Source organism: Cinclus cinclus, chromosome 13, assembly GCF_963662255.1.
Source record: "Cinclus cinclus chromosome 13, bCinCin1.1, whole genome shotgun sequence".
NCBI classification, from domain to species: Eukaryota; Metazoa; Chordata; class Aves; order Passeriformes; family Cinclidae; genus Cinclus; species Cinclus cinclus.
In genome coordinates this window covers 11810542-11837161 of record NC_085058.1, presented here as the reverse complement: position 1 = coordinate 11837161, position 26620 = coordinate 11810542, and the positions used below count along the sequence as shown (strand labels likewise).

Below are 26620 nucleotides of genomic sequence, written 5' to 3'. Positions count from 1 at the left end.
CATAGAGCTGATAAGTTTAAAAACTTCTTTTAGTTGCATCTTACGTAGTTCCCTGCTCTGGATTGGAGTTAGTTTTCCTTTTCTGATTAGGTTGGCATTCAAGTCTTACATTCTGAGCTTTTACCTGTCTGTGTCTGTCTTGCTGATGCAATTAAGACCAATATTGATTGTTTTCCAGAAGCTTACAAGCTGCAAACAAGTTTGAAGTGCTGGAGGAACAAAAATTGTATCAGTAGAACAATGCCTTTTTCTTTCTTATATATTGATGGTAACTCCATTCTCTCTTCTGTAGCACACAGTCTGGTCTGGTTGTGTGCTTTCACTTTGTATCCTTCTGTTAGTTCCTGAAAGGCAGCTTAGAACAGCCTACTTTACTTAACCAGCAGAAAAACAAGAATTTCCAGGTAAGTGCATCTGTGTGCTCAACATCCGTGTTCTTTTGAGGGGTACAAGAAGGTTGTCATGGAAAACAACCCTTTGCCCTTGTGCACATGGAGAGGATGCACGTTCCTTACTGGCTTAGAGGCTATAACTGTCCTTTCTAGGAGTCACTTCCTGAAAGACCACAACAGCTGATCAGTAGTGCACTTGCTCTAGTTTATTGATGAAACAGGAGTTGGCTCATGCTGCTGGTGAATTCTAGGTGCTGCCCTACTCAGTGTTGATTTTCAAGGACTAACAGAGTCTCAGTAGCCTTGGGAGGTGTAGAAGAGGAGGTAAGCTGTGTCAGCCTGCACTTCAGAGTCTGGGATCTTGGTCACCTGGGCATCATCAAAGCTGTACCAGTGTTTGGTGACTGAGTGCTTGCAGAAGGCCGTGTAGTGGCCATAATCCAGATCTCCAGCATGGTTCTGTAACAAACAACACAGTCTGTTAAAACCAGAGTCCTGCTCTGTCTCCTTACAGGCAAAGCTAGGAACTGGCAATTGGTTTATGCATGCACTTGGAAAAGATGGGACAGAGGGTTCTAGCCCCTTTTGGTCTAGGGTAGGGAATGCTAATTCAAATAAATTCTTTCAGAGTAAATTGATGATGATCATGCTTATTTCTTTTGCAATTACATTTGCAACCCAACTATTAGCCCTGATACAGGTCACTATAAGAGTGCCCCACTTGTGAGCCACGTCCTTATTTAAAAACGGGATTCATCAGGAACAGCCTGCAAGCTTATTCTGAGGAGGCATTATGTGCCAGGAGTGCATTTTCTTAAATTTGGGATGTTGGGGAAGGAGAAATGTAGTCTCTGTCCTTTGGTTACCTACTGTTCCTGGATTATGTCCATGGCAGGTAAAAAAAAAACCGTACAACAAAACATACATTAAATTATAAGTCATTATACGTGAAGTCCAAACAAACACAGGCTTCATCTACTCCATGAGGCAGGGCATTCCCAGTAAAGACAGGAAGGGCAAAGTTTACCACTACAGCACACAAGCTGTACTCTGTAGTGTTGCGACACGATGTGGAGATGTAGGGAGAGAGATCCAGATCACTGAATGGGTAGCAAACAGTGGTTGAGAGTTTCCTTTTGCTCTTGTCCTGCCAGGCAAACCTGAAATGAAATTTTGAATGATTTTTAATGACCCATAATTTCTGTTTGCGTTACGGTTTTTCCTGGGAGGAGGGAAAATCAACAACTGACTACCCAGCATTTGAAAGAAGGATCTCTATTAATGTTCTGTATTGCAGTAAACTGACAGAAAATGCACTAAACCCACATGAAATATCCAACAAGAAAAGCAAAGCTCTTGCTTCCTGATCCTTCAGTCAAAACCTGAAGTCATATCTTTGCATCACTGTCTCTGCATCCTAAACATTTTGGACTGAACTGCAGTGCCAGTGTCAGCTCTTCTCTCATGCCAGGCTCTATCCCTGTTCCCTCTGTAACTTGGAGTACATTGCCACGCTTTTAAATATTACAGTGTGGCCAACAGATGCAGCTGGGGACCACATGTCCTTTGAGAATGTTGAGAAAAGCAGATGCTGAATGGAAAATTAAAGAATAACTTCAAATAACATAGTTCTGGGAAGCCAGATCATCCTAGAGTAATTTTCTTTATAGGTGGAAAGTTATTCAGAAAAAAATTCTTCAGAATAAATTTAGCATGTGCCTATGCGTGGCTAGTAAAGTCTGCTAACCCAGGTGCTCCTTTGCTGATGCACCACTCTGTTCAGGCCTGACTTAGGAAAGGGATAAACAAAACCAGACTGTCTCAACTGCAGTAGCAGCAAGCAAAACAATGTCAGTCCTGCTTCTGGAAGCCAAGCCCCAAGCTCTCTCCATCGCTGCAGGAACTGATTCACAGGGATCACGCAGGGACCGAATGAGCCACTGCACTGGGCTGCAGTCAGTCACTGCTTGGTGGAGTTTTTCTTCCCTCTGGAGAGCAGATCCCAAGTATAGGGAGAAATTTGGTGGGCTGCAGTACACAGGCAGAACACTGCATGAGAATTCAGGTATGCAACGTGCATGTTTCACAGCTGTATTTCTGTAAATGCCCTTTTAGTTTTCAGGCATCAGAAGTACTAAACCCACTTATTTGCAGTGATTTGTTTCCTTTCAGGCAAATGCAAGTGACTGTCCTTCATGTCTCACATCACCCAGGAACTGGCTGTGTCCTACCCCACTTAGACTATACCTCTTTAGATGAAAAATAATGATCTGTGGTGCCTTGGTTATGGAAGCCTTTACTGTTGCATCTTGGTTGCCTCCACACCAATAGCAGTGGATTTGGTTGTTCTGAGTCAGTGTGTCTGGCTGAAAAAAGCATTCCAGGCAGTCCTGTCAAAGGAAAAAAAAAAAAAAATCACTTGATCAAACATATCTTCCTCCACCCCTGAAAGTGCTGAGCAACGTAAGTGATGAATTTGCTCCTCCTAAGTGTGATGCAGCAAGGCTGACATTACAAACTTGCCAGACAAAACAGCCAACATTGGCTTCCTTTCTCCCCACCAAGGTGGGAAATACTTGCATGACTGGAAGAGACGTTCACAGCTGCTATTGAATGATCTTAATATCCCTCCATCCCCTGGCAACTCATGACCATTGCTCCTGTAACCTTACCAGCCTCCATGATTTTGAGACCAGTAAAGAGACCCCACTTCTCTAGGGACCAGATCCAAGACTATCCATTAGTGCCCAGGAGACCAAAGTAACTAAACCCCTGTATCTTTTCAGTAACACCGCTAGTCTGAGCCACTACTCCCACATGAAGCAGAAAGCAGCAGGAATGTGTTGGCTGTTGTACCTGCAGAGAACACACTCTGGTGGGAGGGATGGGCAGGGAGAGCACGGTGAAGCTCTCGGGTCTCTCACAGTGAGCTTTGCATGTCAGACACCTGATACCATGACTGAGCTGTCCCTCAAATAACTCTGTTATAATTGATGTGCCATTGCTACTCCTTGTACTTGCTCCTGCACCAGGGCTCTGTCTTTCTTGGCTTGGCTATACAGAAGGAAAAAAAAATTAACAAAATGTAGATAAGCAATTATTTGAGAAGTGCCTTCAATGGGTTTTAATAGGTGCTGCCCACTGCCTGGGTTGATCAGTTGTTAGTCTTGCCACAGAACTTGGCTCTAAAATGCTGCTTTACTTGGTGGTTCATAACATGCAGAGTAAGACTGATTTCTGAGATAAAAGTAACAAAAATACAATTCAGACATCTGATAGCATTAATTGCTTGAAAAGCTCTTTATCAGTGGCTGTGGAAGGGAGAAAGACATGAGTGCATGGCAGACATGAAATTTTCAGGCAAATGAGAAAGAGGAAGAACATTAAATATGGAAGGAGCAAGGAGAGGGAGAGGTGAAGCTACACCAGTATTGTCATTTAGACTGGGGCTGCAATTTGGTGGAGTATTAGCCAAGAAGCAAATGAATAATTGTGTACAATTAAATGTGTACATGGGTATGAAATAAATGTAGAAAAGCAAAGTTATTAGTGACTCCATTATGGAGTTCAGAAGAAGAAATGAGCAATTATTACATGGAATACTAAGTCATGAAATGCACAGGAAATGTAGTTCCCAAAACACCACAGTTGGGCTCTCACCTCCTTGAAAGCCTGGTGGAGGTCATCCAGCATACATATGAGGAACTCCTGTGCATCATGCTGAGTCCTCTTGCTAAAAGTTGGGTACCTCTTCCCAAAGACGGAATGAAAAGCCTCAGGGGAAACATGGTCAAACTCTCCTAGCCACATGTCAGACACCAAACAGCCAAAGGCAGTCGCAGACTCGCCAGTCTCCCTTGGGGAAAAGGGGAGAGTTTCAGGTGATGTGTGAAAAAATAGTGTCTGCCTTCAAATGGAGTACGATACAGAAACTCAGAGAACAGATGTAGGTACAGTACAGCTCTGGCAGCTGTCACTTGGCTTGAGGGGCTCTGCAGATCCCAGAACATGGTAGGAATCATCATCGAGATACCCAGCAGTAGCGGGTATTACCATCAACATGGCAAGAAATGTACTGTGCTGAAGGGCCCAGCAAGGAAACAAGCTGTGCTCTCAAAGGAGAAGGAAACCAGCTGGTGGCCAATCTGACTAGAACTGCCTGGGAGGAGCTGGCAGGTGCCTTGGACATTCCCATGGCAACACGGTATCCTTTGGAGGGAAAACAGCACCAAGCAGAAAGCTCTCAGTACTGTGAACAAACCAACTCACTCGTGCAGGGCTGTGTTCCACTTGCCCGAGAGGAAATACTGCACGAGCGGGGTCAGGCTGCAGAGGCACTGCAGCACTGCGTTCATGTAGCACGTGTTCTCCAGGTTCTGCAGCCCCGTGAGCCCTGGGTGCAGGCTGCTCATATCCTCCAGCTGTTCCTTGGGGGAATACTTCCATTTCCATGCCATCCTTCCACCTGCTATGAGAAAAATCCACAACAGTGGAAATCTAAAATGCTATGGTTTCTTCCTTGAAAAATTACATTCACATTTATTTTCACCAGGTTTATAGTGCTGAAGGGACTAAGCTCTTTCAGTATGGCAAGATATATCTGATATATGAGATATATCGTTATGAGGTATAGGTTAAACACCTGAGGTTTTAGGAGTTATTCCTAAAATTCCATTTAGTCTTTTACTCCATATGCAGTTGCTCAAAAAACTACAACCACTTGTGAATAGCCATCTTTCAGGCAAAATGCTTAACAGTGCAGATTACATTAATACTTCATTTCCTCAGGGGTACAGTACTCACCTGTTTTCTAAAGCCATAGGTTGCAGTCCAGATGCTACTACAAACAGGTTGTTCTTGAGACCTTTGCTATAAAACGTTTCTTAATTCATGTTAGGAAAATTCTAGTGGGTTTGTTGTCAGTCTGTCGTGGACCAAACTGTCCCCATCCCCAGTGAGGCAGTCAAGAGGCTGAACACAGACCCTACATCACCCACATGTGCTCACCGACACTGCTCGTTTTTTAGAGGCTGATGTTCTACTCCGGGGCAGGACAGAAAATTCTAAAACAGCAGCAAACTCCGTAGAGCAAAGACGAGCGGTGTCCTGTGCGTTCCGCCCATCCCGTGTTCCATCCTGTCACCCTGGCTACTCCTGCCCCAGCCCCTTGTGATGTCACTTAGTTACATTGGGCAGGGAGCACACCTGGCCACACCTGCCTCCATCTCCTTCCATGTGCCAGCCAAAACAGAAAACCTTGGGAAGAGAGGGGCACCCACCCATTCCACTGAGCAGGAAGCTTTGGCCCAACACACCTTTATCCATATTTGCTCATACTTGTATTAGGATTTATTATTGCCATGCTCTGCTGGAAGGGCAGTGATGACCAAGGGTGTTGACCATAAAAGGTTGGAGCTACCTCAAAATGTCATACTGAATTAGTTTCTTGGTGTTTTGAAGATTTTCCTGAGGGGAAAAAAGAAAAGGTATGGCAGATGGCTTTTAATTAGCTACCTGAATGCAGTTCATCTCTAAATTCCATATGCCACTGAAGAGCAGCAGTTTTTCCCTGTTCAACAGACAACCTGGGAAGTAATAAGTATCTACTGAAGAGGCCCATTAAGTGATTTTAAAAACCTCCTAATCATCTTGTTAAACCTTAGGCAAAGGCTGTCACTGTTATTGACCCCTCAAAATCTGGTTTAGTTTTGTAAATGGAACTGGATATGTTTATTCCCACTTTTTGCAGGATCTGAATAAAGACTTTGACTTACTATTTTAATATAACACAATACAAAAATCCACATGGATGCTACCTACTGCAAGCTCTGGGGCTGAGAATTAACTTCCCATTGCTGTCACCACAAAGTGGATTCTTGCAAGGAAAAGCGTTAATTGTGAAAAGAAACGTTAAACCATCAGAACTTTCTTCAGAGGCTTTGTAACATGTTAAAAAGATTATATTTCCACAACTAGTCTTTTAGGAACATTTAATATGAACTGTTACCAAGTCTCCAGCTGTAGTCTTTCCCTCTCCAAACTCCTGCAGTGTTAAGAGTGATGGCATTAAGTAAGATGCAACCACAAAGAATTAAAGTGTAGGAAACCACTGTCACAGGTTTAAAAACCAAACCCCCCCTCCTCTTCCAAATCACAAGGCTGCTCAACAGCAGCTAAAAAAGCAGCTCTCAAGGAGCTGTGCATTTTGCCACAGTGCATTTGGGATTGGCTTTCTCTGAAATGTTTCACCACCTAAATACTGCAAGAAAGCAGTCAACAATTACTTTGGTAGATTAATTAAAAGTCGAAATTATGCATCTTACTGATTGCTGCATATGATAATTACTCTTTTAAATACCCTCCTAATAGGAAACTCACTGAAGCATTTCAGATTTTCACTACAAATAATTAGGTTTTGAATTATATTCCTGTATTTAAAAGCTAGGTTCCAAGAAGATGCCAATACTTTAGTTCTTGGATAGCTATCAGAAGTTCCAGTTCCATCACTTTCCTCCTTTTTGGTAATCTAAAGGAAATTTAAAAGCTAAAGGATCATAATCCTCCCTATTTATACAGCATTTCAAGACTGATGAAGTTTCAGCAGAGGAGTGACTCTTGATGTTTTCAAACAAACTGAATTTCATGGAATACTTTTCATGTTCGTACTGCCCAACATTAACAGGGTGTGGCACTGTCCACAGAGTTAGGTTGCTTTTTCAAACTTGGTTTTTTCCTTTGCCACCACACTTTAATTCCTTCCCTAAAGGGTACTTGACACCTTGTGATTTTTTTTTTCTGCAAGTTTGAGGCAGATCACTTCTGAAAGTCACACGTTTCTCCCCCCTCAGTTTAGACATACACTCCTCATGTAATTCAAGCTGTAAGTCACACAGAGTAAGCTACTGCTTATGCCAGGCAGATGTACAGAAATGTGAACAGTGGTAACCACTCCCAAGTCTTTATAGGCATTTCCAAACCACTTTTTTCCTTTTTGGTCTTGAAAAAGCTTCAGGCCCGAGTCACTGCGAGACTGAGCAGGAGCACTCCCCATGATCACTCACACCCATCACAAGGTGGTCACATCTGTTTGTTTTGCTAAGAAATGAGTCACAAGCAGAACTACTGAAGACCAGTAATATGGCTAAAAAAATAACTGTGCGTAAATATTTGTCAGGAAACAGAGACTTTCCCAGCTTTTACTTAAAATCTTCTCAAGATGTTTTTCTTCTTTCATACACTGAAATTTGGTCACATTTTCAAAACACCAGGGATTCCTCTGGAAATCTTTCTCAATTTGCAGGGCCAGTCACGCTTACAGACTCAGTGCTGCTGTTACCTGGCATTAGAAAGGTGCAAGTACATCTCGAATATCTCCCTATTCCCTCCCAGCAACAGAAGGTGATGCAGTCAGGCATCTCTAAGAAGCAACTCCTAATTAAACACTGTGAAGAGCTATTTTTTTGCTCATTTACTCGTTAATCCCCTCACATGTGTTTGAAAACTATGACAGTTTTCACTATTTTACCTCCCTAGTTTCTGGTGTTGGCCAAAGTTGTGATACCTGAAAGACAAACAACTGCTTTGATCCAGCCCAGCAAATTCTACTTTTCTGCATAAAGAGTTACTTAAATTCACCAATATAACCTTTTGGACTGAGACAGAGAGCAGAAGTCTGTAAACAAGAATAAATTTATTTTAGATTCTTTAAAGATTTAATGATATACAAAATGTATACAGTATTATATCCTTATAACATTTTACCTTTCCCCATCAAACATAAAACACCATTAAACAACTATTGTGTTCGTGCCTTAGGTCTGTATCTATAAGATACACTACTGAATAAAAAAATTTATAGAGCTATATACTGCCCTTTTAATTAAAAATTACAAATCAGTACCTATGTAACAAAAAAAAAAAAAATCGCAGCATGAAACTTCAGTTGGACAACAGGTTCTTTTCTTGCTGAATGCTCAACAATATTTGGGACAGTTAAATTATATTTTATTGGCATGAAGGTGCATTGCAATCTCCCGTACTTTACACAATGCTAATCCAACCCTAGTCTCTCTAAAGTAAGTACCACAAATAACATAACATTAAAGATGCTTTCTACACAATTTTAAATACATTTACAAGTTATGTGTACATTCGTTTTCAATATACTGGTTTTAGGAGATCTTTGGAAGGCAGAACTTCTGAAGCAGTCACTACGTACGTACAAGGGAAAGCACTTCCAACTTGTGTTCTTACAAGGCAACTTATTTGGACCAGCACAAACTAATTCTTCTATTAAATACAATTATACCAGTCTATCATGGCTTTGTTACTATTTGACAGTGACTTGATAAAATTGAAATGTGTAAAACAAGAAATTTCATTATGCACAATTCAGGCTCTATTTCACAAAACAAAAATGACCAAGCCCAGTTTTACAGTCATGAAGCTGAAAGAATCCTGATTCAGGAGACTCTCTCTCTCTTTTGGAACAGATCAAGTTCCTACCTTAAACTTCAGTCTATTGGCATCCTATATACGCCTCATTTGGCTCTGTCCTCTTCAAAAGGCCAGATTAAAAGACACCTGGTGAGAAAATATTAGTGGAATACTTCCAAAAACACTCTAAGAATACTCTGGCATTACAGAGGTAGGTGCTTTCTCCTGGTTTTGCTCACTGACAGTAAGACAAATGCCAAAAAGACAAATGCTTTACCTTAAAACATGAACTACCAAAATCCTTTTGGTGGAAGGCATATTTCCCACCACAGGAAGAAAATCCTCCACTAAACCAAAATAAAATAGGAAATAAAACTTTCTACTTAAAAAGCCCCTTTAAAAACACATCTTAAATACTTGTCATTATTCCACATTTAGCATGATCAGCTGCCACGCTTCTCTGTAGATGGTTATCGCAAGTCATAAAATCCTTAAGATTATGGACCAGCCAAAATTCTACTTATAAGACAGTAATCCTTGTTTTGACAAGTCTTTCTTTTCATTACAGTAAGGGAAAGGTAAGTGACAGCTTTGTGAAGTTCCACAAAGTTTGAACAAAGCCACTGAGTTGGTCACATCAGAGCATCAGGCGAATAGAATTGGCCGGATCGGAATCTTTGGTGCAGCTTCCAGGCTGAATGGTCAATTCAGGGGCATCATCCTGAGGAAAGATGATCTTGTCAGGTGTGTAATCATTCCTCTTCAGATCTGTACAAACAGAACAAAGTCGGAACGATTACTATTTATGGAGCTAGTAGAATCAACGGGGCATAAACATCTAGCAAAGAAATGGATATGCAGATGTGCTCATAAAGAGGAATTCCAGGATGTGCACTGTCAAAAAAGGGATGTTTTTATCATAGGTACAATCAGAAGCCTGAAGTCAAATTACAAAACTGCTGTTTATTACTTGTTCCACTTTCACAGCATGCCTTGACTATTTTGTTACGTATCATACGATATCTCATGGCGTAAGTGTCTCATAAGGAGGGTACTGCAGCTCTTACCAGGAAGTTTCAGTTTCCTGCAGCAGGAATTACAGTGGTGCTTTGCTCTGAAGTTTTTTATTGCATCCTCTCCCAAATTGGCCGGACCGAACACCATATCACATGACCTTAAAAACAAAGTGCACATAAACATCACCTGCATGTGTCCTCTTTCCAGTGAAAATTTTGTAATACTTAAGTCTTTCTTTACCCTTACCTTTTTTCCCCAGCCTTTATCACAGAGGGATCTGTCAAATTTTCACCAACACCTTCAGGCAGCACAAGGAAAAAAAGTTAAATCTGATACAATTCTGATTACATAAATATATTAATATCAAAAAGCCTTGGAATTCTTATCTATGACTTCTCAGCTTCTCCAAGAACAAAAACAGGAAAAAAAAAAAACACAACAAACCCAACTGAAACTATACATGATTCTCTACACTTAGAAAATTGCTCCTAAACAAGCACTTTATACTTGTCAGATTTCTTCCATCTATTTTTGCATTTCCTAGCTTGAGTTTTCACCCATGAGAAAAATCTCCTGTACAGTTCTCACTGCCAGAATATCTGGCACAGGGTTCAGGATAAAACCAGTTCACCACACTGGCACTACACAAATGTACCAAAAAAACAGCATTTCTTATGGCACATTTAATTAAGAAAATATGTATATATTTGTATTTCTGTGTTGCTGTAAGACTTAATACCATATTAGAACAACAAAGCTGGTGAAGGGTCTGGAGCACAGGTCCTGTGAGGAGCCTCTGAGGGGGCCGGGGGTGTCTGTCCTGGAGAAGAGGCTCAGGGGAGACCTCATCACTGTCTAGAACTACCTGAAAGGACACTGTAGCCAGGTGGGGGTCAGTCCCCAGCAGTAGGACAGGAAAATAGCCTGAAGTTGCACTAGGAGAGGTTTAGGTTGGATATGAGGTAAAATATATTTACTGAAAAGGTGGCCAAGCACCGGGAAGTGGTGCAGTCACCATCCCTGCAGGGATTTAAAAGCTGTTTAGGGGTGGCCCCTGGGCACGTGGTGTGTGCTGGACTTAGCAGTGCTGGGTAAAGTTCGACTCGACAATCTTAGAGGTCCTTTCCAATCTTTATCATTATATGATTAAATAATAAAATCACAGATCCAAACTAAGTAGAAGAAGCACCAAATAATGTTTGTTGTTTATTACAAACATACAAATCCTTAACAAAATGCTATCAAAAGAAAAACCCACGTATACCCTGGCCCCAGTCCAAGTTTCAAAGTCAGGGCATTACCTTGCAGATCTAATACCAGGAGTTCTCCTCTTGTATACTCATATGTCCAGTGGCTGAAAGCCAGCATAACCTCCTCCAGCATATTAGTTGGGATTATTTCATCACCATTATTGTTATTATATTTTCTAAACTCTCCGGTCATGCACTCTTCAACTGCAAACCACTGGCCTGCAGAGTGGCAATATAACAGGAAAACTTCCAAGAACCTAGTAAAAAGTACACTTAGTGAATATAGTTCCAAAATAGAGAATTATCATTACTATTAGATTTTTGTTTTATTTACTAACAATTCAAATACTTTTAAACTATTATACAAAGCCGTTTAGATGATACCACTAGATTAGAATCAGTGCTGAAAGCATCAGTGGAAAATACTGCCAAAGACAATTCTGCTTACACGTACCCACATGAGTGTTTTAATATATTCGATGCATCTGTTAACAACCCTGCAGGCATTCCCCTGAGCCAAAAGCAGGCAATATAATGGCAGTTCAAATACACTCACCTTGGAGAGTATGGGATGGATTTGGGCTTCATCTGGTTGAATGCAAAGGTGAGCTTCTGTGCTGCTCTCTGCTGCTGAATTTCCTGTGAGCCAAACCCACACCTCATTAGCTGCATTACAGATCAGGGAACAGCAGAGAGCCAAGCAGGCACTTGGAACAGGTGTCTATTCCCCCAAGACAGGGGAACAGCTTACTTGCTTTTTAAGTTATATCTGTTACATAAAATATATCTTATATTTTAAGAACTTGAGCTCTTTGATTACACATAAGCCATCCTGGAGCCGAGTTTTTAACCCTTTTGCTCATATAGAACCCCCAACTAACTGTTTTTTCTTATTCTAGTAAGTATATACTAGTTTACAGGTGGAAAAAATTATTCCTGTTTAACATATAATGTCTGTTCATGTTTAATAATTGACAAAGATAGAACTTACTCTCAAGCACAAGTGCAACACAGTATCCTCCTTGTAAATGCTTGACCAAGTATTCACAACTTCAGGAAGAAAAGACTTGATGATATAAAGATGTCCTGATTTCAGGATATCATATTCTGACCACGTGCATACAACTTTGAGAGCTCGACGTAACCCTCCTCCCATCTCCTCTTTACTTAAAAATTCAATTTTAGCACAGAGCCCCAGTTGTGACCAGGAGGACATGCTGTTGTTCAGGATACTGGGAGAACTTTCTTCAAGGCGATACACAGTGACTGGTTCACCTGCGGCGCAGCACAAGAAGCAATCACTGAATTTCATTTCCCAAGTTTAAAATTAAAAGCACTGAAAACCCACCATTTCTTACAACAAGCTGCAGCATTAAGTCATTACAAACATCCTGAATTAACAAAAATTCAAACTGCCCAGTGGGAGGACCCCTCTGCAGCTTTTTTCACAGAACTGCAAAATTTGTCCTCCTATTTATACTTATTAATGACACTGTTCACATAGCACTAAGAACACTGAAGAAATATTTGTTTAAAGTTTAAACAAGTGAAGACAAAGGAATCCTTCCAGAATAGTTTTTAATACAACTGTTAGTACAATACCATCACTGTAACATAATTTCTGATGACAACTAGAAGTAAATCTACCTTTCATAATCAAGTGAGTTGCCCTGGAATAGGTGTCATGCTCACATATATTTCTGAACATTCTAAGACAGAGACTAGACTCCTTTTAGTTCCTTAAGACTTCAGTTTCACACTTGTTGTGAGAACCTGAACTTTGCCTTGATCCTTCTATATTAGAAGGATGCAACCATATTAGAATCCATACAAGGTTTGCTTTTTTTCCCCCAAAAGACCACAGAGAACCAGCAACAAGAAATGCAGTTCTTACCTCTTGGAGGCACAGGAGTGAATGGAATGCTCTGTGATAATCTCATCAGGTTATTTCTTTCTACAGCTAGAGGAAAATTACACAACTTGCTGATGTTTAAGTATCTTATAAATTTCAATAAAAATACAAACATTACTTTGTAAGAGAGACTGACCTGAGTAATAGTAATTGATATCCATGATAGGCTTGAAAGGAGAAGCAATTCCTGAAAAAAGATGGAGAAAAAAAGAAAAAGATACTCTTGCTACTAACTTGTGTACTAAAATACCACACACAAAATCAACTGCCAAGTAACTACAGTTTGAAAAGGATCTGCTGTGAAGAAAATTAAATACTGCACTTCAGTCTATTATCTCAGGGGGAAAAAATGCAGTGCTTAATGCTAGGCTGTTTATTAAAAAAAAATAAAAAAATCACAGTACTGTGTGTCCATTAAATTCCAAATTATCATCAAGTAAATGCATTCCCATACAAGACCCAAGCAGTTGTTTATATATAAAAATCTCTCACCTTTAGAGCAGAAAGAAAACTTACCATTCAATGCATCTTCTTCTGATGGCCTGTCAAATGCCACAAGAACAACAGTCATCTTCAAAACTTACTCTGTATTCCCTGATTTTGACACATCATCCTAGGTCACCTTGTTAACCTCACAGTACCACTTTTATCCTGTTACCCTATTTTTCAAGGGCAGTACAGGTTTCTTAATTACAAAATAGTAATGGAAAGCTGTTAAGTAATCTCATGATTTTTAGAGCTACACTTTAAATACCTCCAAGTCATGCAGAACATTATGTAAAGTTTGCATCACAAGAGCTCTTTCCCACACAGGTGCTTTCATTAAAACTCGTTCACAACAGCTTACCCTTCTGTTATCAGATAAATAAGGTAATGGCTTTAACAGTTAACTCAGGGATAATTGCTTTTGTTAACAATGTCTGCATAATTTCAGAGGTGCTTACAGTTTGAAAGGTTGGGTAAAGAACCTTTACCAGGAAGCGAGCTGCTCTCTATGTGTCAGCAGAGTCATTTTCATGTTTTGCCCTCCAACATGTGACACCATTAATCTGAACAGAACCTGTTAAAGCATGATGAGAGCTCAACCTGACCCACCCATGAGCACCTGCAGCCCAGGAAGCCAAACCAATCCTGAGCTGCATCCCAAGAAGAGTGACCAGCAGGTTGATGGGGGTGATTCTGCCCCTCTACTCTGCTGTGAGAGACTCCAGCTGGAGAACTGTGTCCATCTCTGGGGCCCCCAAGGTAAGAAGAACCTGTTGGAGACAGCCCAGAGGAGGCCACAAAGGTACTCTGAGGGCTGGAGCCCCTCTGCTCCAGAGACAGGCTGGGAGAGCCTTTCAACCCAAACCCTTTTGTGATGATCCTGTGATTCCAGTGAATACATTTGGTTACTTATTAGAAGAAAAAAATTCAAATTTCTGGGGTATTTTTCTCATTAAATGCAAGTAAATACCTCTATAATCAAAGACAACCAAAAAGAAACACAGATCAAAATACAGAATGATAAAATTGCTCCATTACTAGAAAGCTTACTTACATTTGACCACTATTTGAAGGTCTGCCTTGTAGCCAATCCTTTAAAACAAAGGAGAGGAAAAACAAAGAGGGCTTCAGTTTTGTAAGGAAAGCACAGTATATTCAGTTGGAGGTAGGATGGTAATGTCTTTTAAGCTCTTGGAGTACAGCCTGTTTATTTGAAATAAACCAGGCTGTACTGAATTGCAGTTGAATGGAGAGACCCAAATACAACTGAGAAATGGTAACTACAATTAAAAGAATAAATAAAGCTCTATATTCACTACTGTTTATGGATTATATAAGTAACTCTTTTCCTTAAAATAAAATAATTTTGATTTTTTTTCCAACAAACAGAAAACAGCACAGATTTTCATAGTGAGAACATACACAAATTCTTCCCTGAGTGAAAACAGGTCTCCTGTTGCCTCCTAGAACAAGCAAGTCCACAATTCAGTATTATTCTTTATCTGTTTCTTCTTTACTTGTCCAGCTTCTAGTTCTGCTCAAGAATGTCACAAAACGTTGATACAAACCGTCAGTAAGGCTGCTTTAGAGTCAACTTGCTGAGTGTCTTCACTCGATGCTCTCCTGCTCTTGCTGTACACTACAAATGAAGGAGATTTGTAACTGGACAAAGAATGGCAGCTGTCACCTGTTTCCTAACAGTAAACAAATACACAGCTTAATGTAGCTCTCATGAAACAAGCCTGACCCACAACTTGAAAATACATTTTCAGGCCTAACTAGATCACTGTGCTTTTTACAACTCTGGCTTATTTCAAGATGATTTAAACAGCTGTGTTTCCTTTGTTTAGGATACCCATTAGCAAGGCAATAGAGACAGCATTAGGGGACCTGAGCAGAGACCAGACTTACACTGCTCTGAGTGGGCTGTCAGAGGGTCAGTGAACCCACCACAAGAACTGGATTGTCGTAGACCACTGTCAGTTTGAAGACCCTAAAAAAAAAATAAAATAAAATAAAATAAAAAATTTACATTTACCAACAGTCATCATTGCCATTATTGCTTACAACTAGTACTCTTGGAACACAATCTGCCCAGTTTTTCTTTTTAGGACTGGCTCAGATTCCTCAAAATTCCTAGATGTACTTCAAATACCTCACTGCACAGAAATGCACAAATTGAGTGCTTTAATTCAGTTAAAATGCTCTTCTCACAGTAGCCACCAGCTGTCACATTTTCAGGCACACATTAAGACTCCTGACCCACACCAAAAGAGTTTTTTGCAAGGGAATGTTACAACTGGATACCACTACAGAAACATCAATTACACTGCATCACTACAAGCAACCATGTTTAGCTCACCTGTTTGATGTCTTTGCTGGCTATCAATTCTTATGTAAGAATGCAGTTCTGGCAAAAACTAAATTTCAATTTGCACCCACCTAAAATTCCAACAAAATGTAGTAAACTCCTGCCATCCAAAAACCTATGAGTTATGAATGCAATTTCCTCATGGATATACTTCATAGCAATTACACATTCTTGGAATATGTACTGAGGTGGTCAGCTTTTGACAACAAAGTATTTCTTTTGCAAAAAAGGAAAAAGGTGGTTTTATCACAAACTGGGACTATGTGTAGAGTGGCATAAGGCATACTCACTTATTAACTCCAGTGGTTACCTGAATGAAATGTAAAAATTCGTTGTGCCCTGCTTTTGATACCCAAAATTTAAAGAGTTAGGAAGTTGTTACCACACTTTTTAACCCCTCCCTGTTACAGAATACAGCTCACACACATAGGCACATACACAGGCCTTTACATCCCTAAACACTAGAACTATTTAGACCTATGTCAAGGAGACATCCAGTTTACAGGTAAGATACAGAGATAAGAACAGAGACCCATGTCTTTACTGGAAAGAATACTTTTAGTGTCTGTTGCAAATAATGTCCCTAATAAATGGAAACTTTCTTTACTTACTTGAAGTCTGGTTGTCTCTATACCCTCCAATATAGCTTTTTTGAAGTCTTCCTGTTGCTCCTATCAAAGAAACAAAGTAAATTTGTTAACAATAACACCAAAAACATCTGTGCCACAAATACACACAAAAAGCTTTTTGGTCACACATTATACTCATTGAAGGTTCAGAAGAAGCAACTCAGCAGAGCAGCATTGCAAATGGTCATAATGCAATTGTCAGGTGTATTCTCCCCTGAATGCATGATAACTGCAAATTTGTGTGCACTAATTCAGCACTACATGGTGAAAACTAGTGTTCATATACATACATTAGTACTTACACACATATATATTCACATATACACACACTATAGTACTTGGAAGGCAGGTTTATGATTAATCACTTTTCCATTTCAGTAATTTTTATTTTTCTTTAAGGAAATGGCAATTATTCAATTTAGTTTATGATGAGTTTGTTAAAAAAAGCTTTTTCTTTTGGAATCATAATGAACAATTTTTGTCGCTTTTGAAAATTATATACACTGCCATCTTGCTCTATAAACTACAACGTAAATCACTCAAGTCTTCCTAATGGCTGGACTTGAAATTTATGAGTGTAAAACATTTAGTTAAACACTAATTATGGGGTACTTAATTTTATCTTGATTCACAGTTGTAGTCAGCTTTCATAACCCCAGAGCCTGTTTATTAATATTCACTAGTATGAATGTATCACTATTATGAAGCAACAACAACAGTATTTGAAGGTTACATGAGTTTTCACTGGATTATTTTAATCATGAAACAGATGCAAAGTGCAGTCTGCAAGGAATGTGTAAGTTTTTTGATTATATTTGGTCTTAGACTTTTCCCAAACATATTGCGATGTTACAATTTAAAAGAAAACTATCCCATTAACATATTTGACAAAGCCTTTCATGCTCACCTCAATATCAGCACTTCTCTCCTTCATTTTGCTGGCTGCCTCCTTGAACCGCTGTAGGTCCACGCTGTCTCTGTGACCTTTGACACAGTGAATTCAAAAAGAGTATTCAAAATCAAAGGCAACCTCCAATGTTCTGACCATGCCAATAGTCTGCACCACCATAGCCAAGGGTTACAAACCACCTAAGGTCTGAGTGCCTGTTTGCTCTAGGAAAGACATCACAAACATGCTCAAGTAAAGATCCGTGGAACAATATCAAATTATTGCCTTTCCTGCACTGAGGTATGGAGCACCACTATTCAAAAAGTAAAGCTAATATTTTAAATTTTTACTTGAGCGTATGCTCCTCACAGGAAAGGAACAAGGCCTGGATTACAGTATTTTTATGTATGCCTGACAAATGAAGGGAAAGTCAACAGTTTCCTGGAGGTAGCTTTTACAATATACCCTTCATCCTCCCAGTTGCAAGAAATACTTTTTGGAATTTTCCCAAGCATGTGGCTTTATAATGAATGAAAAACTACTTGGCTTCACAATTGAAATCTGCATGGTATCACATGTGTTGTAAATTGTGGACAGTAAGAATGAAGGGTATGTTCTAAATGCTAGAGATGTCAGAGGACCATATACAAAAATCTGGCTCCAGTAAATAAGTATAGTTAGTATTCCAAGTTATTAGTGGTGAAGTACATTTAAAGATTAGATAAGTGTTGTACAATCACTGTCCATAATTTCTGTTTAGCCTTGCTTTCTTTTTTCAACTATGTTTTCTTTTTTTCAATTTAGCATTTTCACACAAATAGCTAAGGTAGGTAACTTCTTAGAGATCCAAGTTTCACAGCAGTAGAATAAACTCTTGTCTAGAGATCTAAATTTATACAACCTCAGCAAATCTCTGGAAAACACTGAGACGTCTCTGAACAACTACAGCAAGACAACACCTCTGCAGACAACCTGACAATTCCAGATTATCATCTTCTACTAAACACTAAGCATATTTCAAGCATTATCTACTTTACAGGGATCAGTTAGTAAACCCACACCTGTGTTTTGCAATGAATCTGCCACTGTTTTACCATTCAAATATGAAGGTAACTAACCAAAACCATCCACCTTTTTACTGTTAAGCATAACATGAGGAAAGGCAAAATGTTGTACTGAATTAAAGGACTTTGGAAGCTTCCAAAAGGACAGCCCCAACATAGGTTAGCCTAGGCAACAGTGGAAGATCCCAGCTGTAACAGTGTTTAGAAATACAGTATAGGAGGAACCCTCAGCTTGACACAGATACCACAAAGATATTTGTCCAGGACTCCATCAGCCTGAGTAGTGTTCTGTAATTACGTCAAGAAATAGACAATATTTTTGATTTATGCAATCAGAAGCAGGAGCTTTATGAGTCACAAAAGGTTTGTCTACAGTGCACGTACCAAGTTGTACAGCTGCTAATTGCCCAAAACTGCTATACTCAACTGGATAATGTTTTTCAGAAAAATATTGTCTATGTGACAGAATTATGGAGAAATTATAATTCCAGTTAAAAAAAAACATTCAAGCAACATAGGGAAATTAGAGATGTTAAATGCAAAAAAAGCAGAGCAAAATGGTAGAATAAAGTCACCTGCAACCGGAATACACCCAAAATACCATACAATTCTTGGTAAGTCAAACCTTGTGGCTTAGATTTGGTCCACAGTTTATGAAGGAGTCCCATAAGGATGTTAGAACATAAATCTTGGGTTTGCAGTTCCATTGCATGGACATGCTGACTTTTGGAAAGTTCATCTTTAATATTCAATTTTCCATGTGAGCCGCCACAGTTGACTGCTGACGTCAAGTCGCCCGTTGACAACGAGAACTTCGTTTGGGGCTTGTTCTTCACTAACTTGACAGGGGACTGGTGAGCACATTTGTCAACTCTGCAGCTGTAGTTATCATTAGTGTCACTCTCATCATGAATAAAACCACAATTAACGTATCCTCCATTTTCAACACAAGGTTGGGTGAAAGCAAGGCAAGCAGAGCCAGAAGCAAGAGGATAAGAGCAGCTAATAATGACTTCAGGACATTCAGAATCTACTTTGTTATACTTACCCACAAATGCACCAAATTCTATATTATTATCTCCTTCTGTAGCCTTAGAGAGAACAGTCTCTTCATGCTTTGCTGAAGAATCCAGCTGACTTTTGCAACTGGGACGAGATGGAGTGCTAACAAAAAACTTTGTTGCTGGGGATGTTACATGTGGCATGCTGTTGGATGAGTTGCCTAATTTTTTACTTTTACTAGTGGATTTTGAGATCTCTGCAGACTGTATTCGTTGGCGAAGTTCTGGAGGGGAAACAGCATTTGAAAATAAGGCACTGCCTGAGGAACCTGCCTCTTGGAAATTTTTTTCTTCTCTTCGGGGAACGAGAGCCAACTCCTGACCAATTGTTCTATGTTGGACTTCTTTGTCATCACGGATAGAAACGTTACAGAGTAAAGCATTATTACTCTCAAGGCCTCCTTGTGGAAAAGAACCAAAGACATTGCCAATGCTGTGCTTTTTCCACACAGATGATCTGAGAGAGCCGTCCTCAATGAGATTTTGTGCCAAATGTTTTGAAATGCTCAATTCCCGGGTGATTTCATTATGAACCTTGCTGGCTTCTGAGGCTTTCTGGGCAGTCAGTGTTTTCAGAGTATCCACAGTTAGAGCAGACAGATCCTGGAGGTGGCCAATCTGTGAATCTAAAGACTGTAAGGACCTTTTAATGTAGTTGACACGATCACCAACTTCCTTTATCTGAATGCACATTTGTTCCACCCTAAGAAAAATCAAATTATGAAGTAGATATGAAAGGTATTTCTCTCAACATGCAAGAGAAACATGATTATAACCCCTTCTGTCCATTTAATCGGGGGGAAAAAGAATTCTGAAATGTCACAATAATATAATAGCATTGGCCTGTTCTGTAATACAACATTTGTACATACTTCTGAATCACAGAATTAAAACAGCTATCAATAGAGGGCCTACAGCACTTCCTGAAATCTACCTGTTTCTTAAAACATCATGGGAAGCTAAATAATACAATTGTCTCAGTTTACTGAGTGTTTCTATAGATCAAGAATCATCAATTGCATTATCAGTTTCTGCAGAGCAATGGAAAGATACCATACCACATTTGCATAAATACTTTATGTTTTTGAGCTGCATTTCTCCCCCCTTAAAGCAATTTAAAACTTGTAAAAGTTCTAATTCTCTATTCAGAAATTTTACTTGCAAATAGTCTACCGTTCAAATGTGACTCGTATCCTCTCCTCACTTCCAGAATGAAATTTATCATCCTTTTCATTAAAATACATCTCAACACACAGCTCTTCAAAATCGTGAAGTTTCTTCTGATCTTCTTCTGTCAGGAAGAGTTCTAAAGAGAGACCAACAGTTAAGATGACACATATGCAGTGAAGTTGTACAGGTGCTGAAAACTAATAGTCACAACTCAAAGGATGTTAACAATAAAGCACCACAATAAAAACAAAACAAAACAAAACCAAAAAAAACCAACCAACCAAAAAAAAAAAAAACTACCAGAGGGCCACCTAAGACCCCTTACTCTCTCATTGTGAAAAAAAGTTCAAGGTCAAGGATTGATAATAAAATAACCTGAAAACAGTAATTCTGAGAGGATCTGTGCACAATATTATCATTCCTTAGGTTCCCACCCTTTAATCCCTTTTAGGTGGAAGCTAGATTCCTTAGCTGGATTTTACTTTAAGTTTCAAAGAAATTTTACAGAAATAATAATAAAAAAAAACCCCTCCATTAGCAATAACAAGAAATCTAATCTGTTTGTTTGTGTGATAGGTTAGTTTTACTGCAGATTTCTAGGGACTGGCATTAAACTCTTGAGAAAAGCACAGTGATTTTCAAAAGAATTATCAATATTGAAAACACATGAAATTTAGACCCACTTTAATTTTATTCACAATACACATTATAATCAAGATCATGGTGCTTTTCTGACAGTTTGCTTTAACCATATCAAAAACATTACTGCAATTTGTTGGATAACTGTTCATACTTGGCCCATCTGAAGTCTTGTCTGTCTTTCTTCTTTTACATATACAGCAGAACAGGGAAGCCATGTGACTAAGAATGATCAGTGGTGGAGGCAGAACAGGTTTTTCATGGTAAGCCATAATGAAATGATAGCGCTGATACTTCCACACAATGTTTGAAATTGCCTTTACTTGTAAATACACGTTGCTGAAAGGGAACAGAACAATATTAACACATCCAAGGTGGTTTTTGGAATAGGGAGTTGTTGGTGTTTGTTTAGTGGTTGTTGGATTGTTTTGTTTTTTAACGTTTTGATAACAATCAGAATTCTTGAATTCTGAAGACAGTTAAGTAAGAGACAAAAGCATAAACTTGTTTTTTGCTGCAAAATTATTTTTGTGGAGGTTGGAAAGACATTCAAGAGAACAAAGACACATCTCAGTACCTTTACTCAGAAATAAATTACACTGAGATCAAATTTCAAGTTTGCTGAACAAAAAAATTAATTATTTCTAACTAAACCCAGAGTTTTACATCACACCATGTTAATTCTGCAGTCTGCCTTCTTCAGTGTTCGTGAGCTGCTTACGCCCATTTGCAGAGAACTCTAAAAGACAACTTACTACAATTGAATCCAACCAACTGGAGAACATAAAATTAATTTAGGAACAGTCAATAAAGACAAAGAAACAATTTTGGTTTTGTTTTGTTTGTTTTCTGACAAAGAGAAGTTACAAAATGCCTTCATATTTCCTTGAACTTCTGATTCCCCTGACCTCACAGATGTGACACGAGCCAGTCACATCACACACTTCACTAATTTAGCCATGGGCTTGCAGTGAGGAAGGGACAAAGACGAGCCGTAGAACCTGAAAAAAACTGCCAGGAAACAGGATTGCTTTGATCTGGCATCAGTTCTTATCTTGTCACCTTCCTGCAATGAGATTGACACTTTTCCAATTATGTGCAAGAATCAACTACTAACTATATACTTACTTGAAAAACGCAATCAGGAGATTAACCATGATTATGTACTGTACAAAGAGGTAGACAGCTTGAAGAAATGGGGTCAGCCATGTTCCTGGGCCACAGAGATGAGCAACTTTTTCATCAGAATTATTTGCACACACTGTGTTGGGGAAAAAAGATACAGAGAACACATGTACATCTTTTAGAACTCCCAGCAGCTATAGACACACACACACACCAAAAAAAAAAAACTACCTAAAAAAAGAAAATCACTTACAGTTTGCAACAACCAACTATCAGGCACTGGTTTTTGCAATTCAAAATTTCTCCATGCATTTAGAAACATTGTAGAAAAATACCAGAGACAATGTTTCTGGCTGATACTATGCTGTAATCATATTACTGGCTTTTTAAAAAAGCCTAGTACACCAAAGCCAAAATTTTGTCATGATAATTGTGGGACAGAATTCCAAAAACTTGCTAGGAATAGCCTTGAGAGAAATTGTAATTATGTAGTTTTCATTCTAAGCCAATCAAGTTTTAGAAAAGAAAATGAAAAATCAGGTCACATAGTTATAATTATACAGCTGCAACCCACAAAAGGGAGATATTCCAATGAATGGAATCACTGCCAACAAGGCTGGGACTTTCATAAAATTGGCATTCCATAAAATTTTGAGAAGACCTTATCAGAGTAAGTTTTCCCTTTACTTGCTTCATAATTACAGTATCTTACCATCAATTTCATAGGCATAGACTTCACCAAAAATCATCCAGTATGGATGAAACACAATATCTCTAGCTAGAGTCCAAGAGGGCGCCTCATCAGGATACAGTATTGCCTTCCTGGGAACACCAAAACTAAGTAGTACAAGTGCCATAATCACCACAATGTAAAACATGTTGGCCACCTATTAATACAAAAGAGGCAGTTAATCCACAAGGTCATAAATACGAGCTCACAACTCTAAAAACTTTCACAGTGACAGGATACACCTGAGAAATTGTATGTATTATACAAGGAAAAGAGTCCAGGACACAAATATTTCACTCAAAAATTTGTGAAATATCAAACCCTGTTAAAAACCCCCAAAACTATTGGAGTTTTTTCCTGTCCTTTCTTATAACACATTTAGTATTCTTGGTCAAAGGCAACAGATCATATTTCCCTTTCAACTTGAATACTATTAGTACCCGAGGAGCAGCTGACAAAAAGAAACATTCCCTCCTAAAGTCAATAGGTGCACAAAAACCAGAGGTAGTTTTCCAAGGGCAGGAACACAGAACCTATGCATCTTGCAAGAAATCAAAGTGAGAAATGAGCAACTTGATGTCTTCATTTTTAAGGAATGACAGGGTTCCATTTTATAGAGGGAAGAAACACAAAAGCCCCTTCCACATTCATATATACAGCTCTCTCAAGCCTTAAAATGGTGTTTAACATTTAGAATAGCTACTGACAGTAGAGCTAGGTTATTTAAGTTCAAATAATTTTAATATTTCTTGTGTGAGATGACAAGAAGCACAATCTATTTCCAGTTTTCCATAGCACAAAACCATGAAGGTGGTTTAGGACACTAAACAAATTAAAAGTTTTGACTTAAAGAACACAAAGGCTATAAATTTCAGACCTAAATAGGAAACTGAATCAAGACAAAAGCTTCATCATATTCATTTAAGTCTCTGACATCTGAGAACAATACAGGCCAGAGAATGAAGATTTGCCCTTTTTTTTTTTTTTACATTAATGTAAGAGATAGCTCCATGAAGGAAGCCTTCTAATCAGTGCTTCTTTTGAAACCCTTCAAGTTATATTCCAACTAGCTAATTCTGCACTCCAAGTTGTTATTCTGTAACAGCAGGACAAGGAACTTCTAACTAAATAAAACTATTAAGAGGAGTTGTAAATGGATACAGTTAGGGGGAAAAAAAGTCAGTAACAAACATAGTACTTACCATTTTCCCAATCATCATAACATAAGGGCCAGCCTGTTGATTTACAGCTAGAAAATCCAGTAATCGCACATACCAAAAAATTATATTGAGACAGTATGTTATTCTTCCAGCAACAAAGACGTAATTTTCCCTGTAAGTGTTTTCTCCAAAATTCCCCTTGGCTCCAAATCTTAACGCAAACCCGATGAAGAAAGTGACAATGGCAACTGTGTCACTGATATTGAAGTAATCACTGAACCACACCTTGATCTTCTGATTGATCTTCCCAGCCTCTGACATAAAAATCTGTAAAAGAAATGAAGGTCAGGACAGCTTATTTATTGCACAGGGACCAACATATGTTCACATAAAATATGTGAACCACTAGCATTTTTATACTTGCAAAAATGGAATAGCTATTCAAGTGGATAACTTTTAAATGGTGAGCAACCAAAATCAGTGTTTAACTGTATTAGCTTCACAATAAGGGAAGGAGGGTCTTGCTCTGTCTAAACAATTTATTAAGGAATTTGGTTTTAATGGGTTTTACTGATATTTTTATTTCTTTTGAGGCAATTACTGTGACAAAAATGAGGCCTATCTGCCTTCAGTTGAGCCTGAGGTACCAGGTTAAGGGACTAACTTCAGATGTCCCATTTAAAAATTATTACAGAACTTTTGTAAAGTCCCTTGCTAACCAGGAACATTTTAGTTACGATGGCTCTCCTGTGTCACAACAGCTTTTTTTTTTTGTTTTGATATCTTGGTCACAGCACAGTGGTAGAGCCTGCCTGGGAAATAAATACACATTTTAACCACCTTGTTTTACAAGGCCTCCATCTAGCAGCCTATACCAAAATAAAGGTATTACATTTTGTATTCTGATGCTTGAAGTTTCTTCAGTTTTCTTATTTACATAATAGTAATAGTTTTAAGCATACTGTTTTAACTGACAAAAAAAGCTAAAATCCCAGATTGTCAAAGGCATACCTCACGAATTTTCTCAATTGCTGATGTGAAAATGTAAGCAATAACAATCCACTCCTGAACAGATGGCAATTCTTCCATTTTTACAAGAACCACAAATGTGTAGAGCATGAGGAATCCTAAGTATGCCAACTAAAAAAGCAAGCAGAACATATACATATAATTACTAAAGGATCCTTTACAGATGTACATAGAATCTTTTGATGTGGTATACAACAAAAGCTTCAAATAGGATTACAGCACAATATTTACCCCTTTAAACAGACAAGTTATTATACATAAGGGGATACAAACATTTTCATCTTAGAAAAAGAAAAACAGCTGTAATAAGCTATTTGTTGTTAGCAAAGCTTTGCTCTTATTACAGCTATTTTCCTTTAGTAGAAATTCTAATATTTCTATTACAGTGATTGAAACGAAGCTGTGCATGCACTTGAGACTAATAAATGGCTATAGAATTGCAAGTGACTGATGAAAATAATTACTCAGAACAGAATAAAAAAACCCCAAACCACAGAGCACAGCTTGTGCTTAGGCAGTTTTATAAAATCATGTATTTCTCATTTCCAGCTCAGCAAGGTAAGGGATTTTCTGTCTGCCTTTGAATGGTGCTTAACATTGATTAAATCAGAGCTATGTGTTGAGAAAATAACCCAAAAATCTGTGCTACATTTCCAAATAAAATACACACAACCAGAAAAAAACTCACCGTATTAAACCAAAACTTCACAATTGGAGCATGATAAAATGCATAAAACTTCTGAGTAATTGGGAGTCTTTTAGGTTTTGCTGGAGTCTCCATGTCATGCTTTTCAAAGGTACTGTCCAAGATCCTCACTTCTTTAAAAACCTCCTAAAAATAAAAGAACTGTTAACTTCCCCCACAAAAATACATGCGTTCTGGCAGTAAATTTTACTTCTTTGACTTAAAAATGTAATTATTTAAGTGAGGAATATTGTTTTAGTATCTCCCTCTACCCCACATTACCATAGGTATTTCATCTGCTGCAGTCTGGAAGTTGTTCTCACTGTCATCCATTGCCATTTGATGTGCATCTTGAGATTGAGGAATATGGGACATTTCAGCCTTGGTCTTATATTCCAACAGCAGTATAGCAGGAGGGAGTAAAATACTCAGTATCACCTGGAAAAGATGAAGACCAAGTGTAAGTAGTTCACAACTACATTAAAGCATCAGAATACACCAACACACAGAATAGCCTCTGAAAATATAGTCTCTAAATTTCAATTATTTGCTATTCAGGGGAAAAATGTAGAAAA

General features: G+C 38.6%; 2 protein-coding genes across 3 annotated transcripts in view; both read right to left on the bottom strand.

The window, feature by feature from the left end:
• Positions 1–1183: 1183 nt before the first annotated feature.
• On the bottom strand, positions 1184–4849 carry USP50 (ubiquitin specific peptidase 50). The gene is given in 6 exon segments (XM_062501748.1): positions 1184–1300; positions 1303–1552; positions 2640–2782; positions 3249–3446; positions 4053–4248; positions 4662–4849. Coding segments are annotated over 6 exon segments (1092 nt in total).
• A 3214-nt stretch (positions 4850–8063) lies between these two features.
• TRPM7 (transient receptor potential cation channel subfamily M member 7) overlaps positions 8064–26620 on the bottom strand; it is a 52309-nt gene continuing 33752 nt past the window's right edge. For both annotated transcript variants that reach the window (XM_062501627.1, XM_062501628.1), the window contains 23 exons: positions 26328–26483; positions 26049–26192; positions 25343–25471; positions 24374–24658; positions 23154–23328; positions 22445–22577; positions 21471–21655; positions 20681–20813; positions 19495–20210; positions 17401–17477; positions 16476–16535; positions 15405–15486; positions 15062–15132; positions 14548–14585; positions 13524–13549; positions 13144–13194; positions 12990–13055; positions 12087–12370; positions 11652–11734; positions 11147–11352; positions 10092–10143; positions 9896–10002; positions 8064–9596 (listed from right to left, as the gene is read on the bottom strand). In XM_062501627.1, the coding sequence (XP_062357611.1) occupies positions 9466–9596; positions 9896–10002; positions 10092–10143; positions 11147–11352; positions 11652–11734; positions 12087–12370; positions 12990–13055; positions 13144–13194; positions 13524–13549; positions 14548–14585; positions 15062–15132; positions 15405–15486; positions 16476–16535; positions 17401–17477; positions 19495–20210; positions 20681–20813; positions 21471–21655; positions 22445–22577; positions 23154–23328; positions 24374–24658; positions 25343–25471; positions 26049–26192; positions 26328–26483 (3390 nt within the window). In that variant the 3' untranslated portion in view covers positions 8064–9465. The remainder of the gene's footprint in view (positions 9597–9895; positions 10003–10091; positions 10144–11146; positions 11353–11651; positions 11735–12086; positions 12371–12989; positions 13056–13143; positions 13195–13523; positions 13550–14547; positions 14586–15061; positions 15133–15404; positions 15487–16475; positions 16536–17400; positions 17478–19494; positions 20211–20680; positions 20814–21470; positions 21656–22444; positions 22578–23153; positions 23329–24373; positions 24659–25342; positions 25472–26048; positions 26193–26327; positions 26484–26620) is intronic.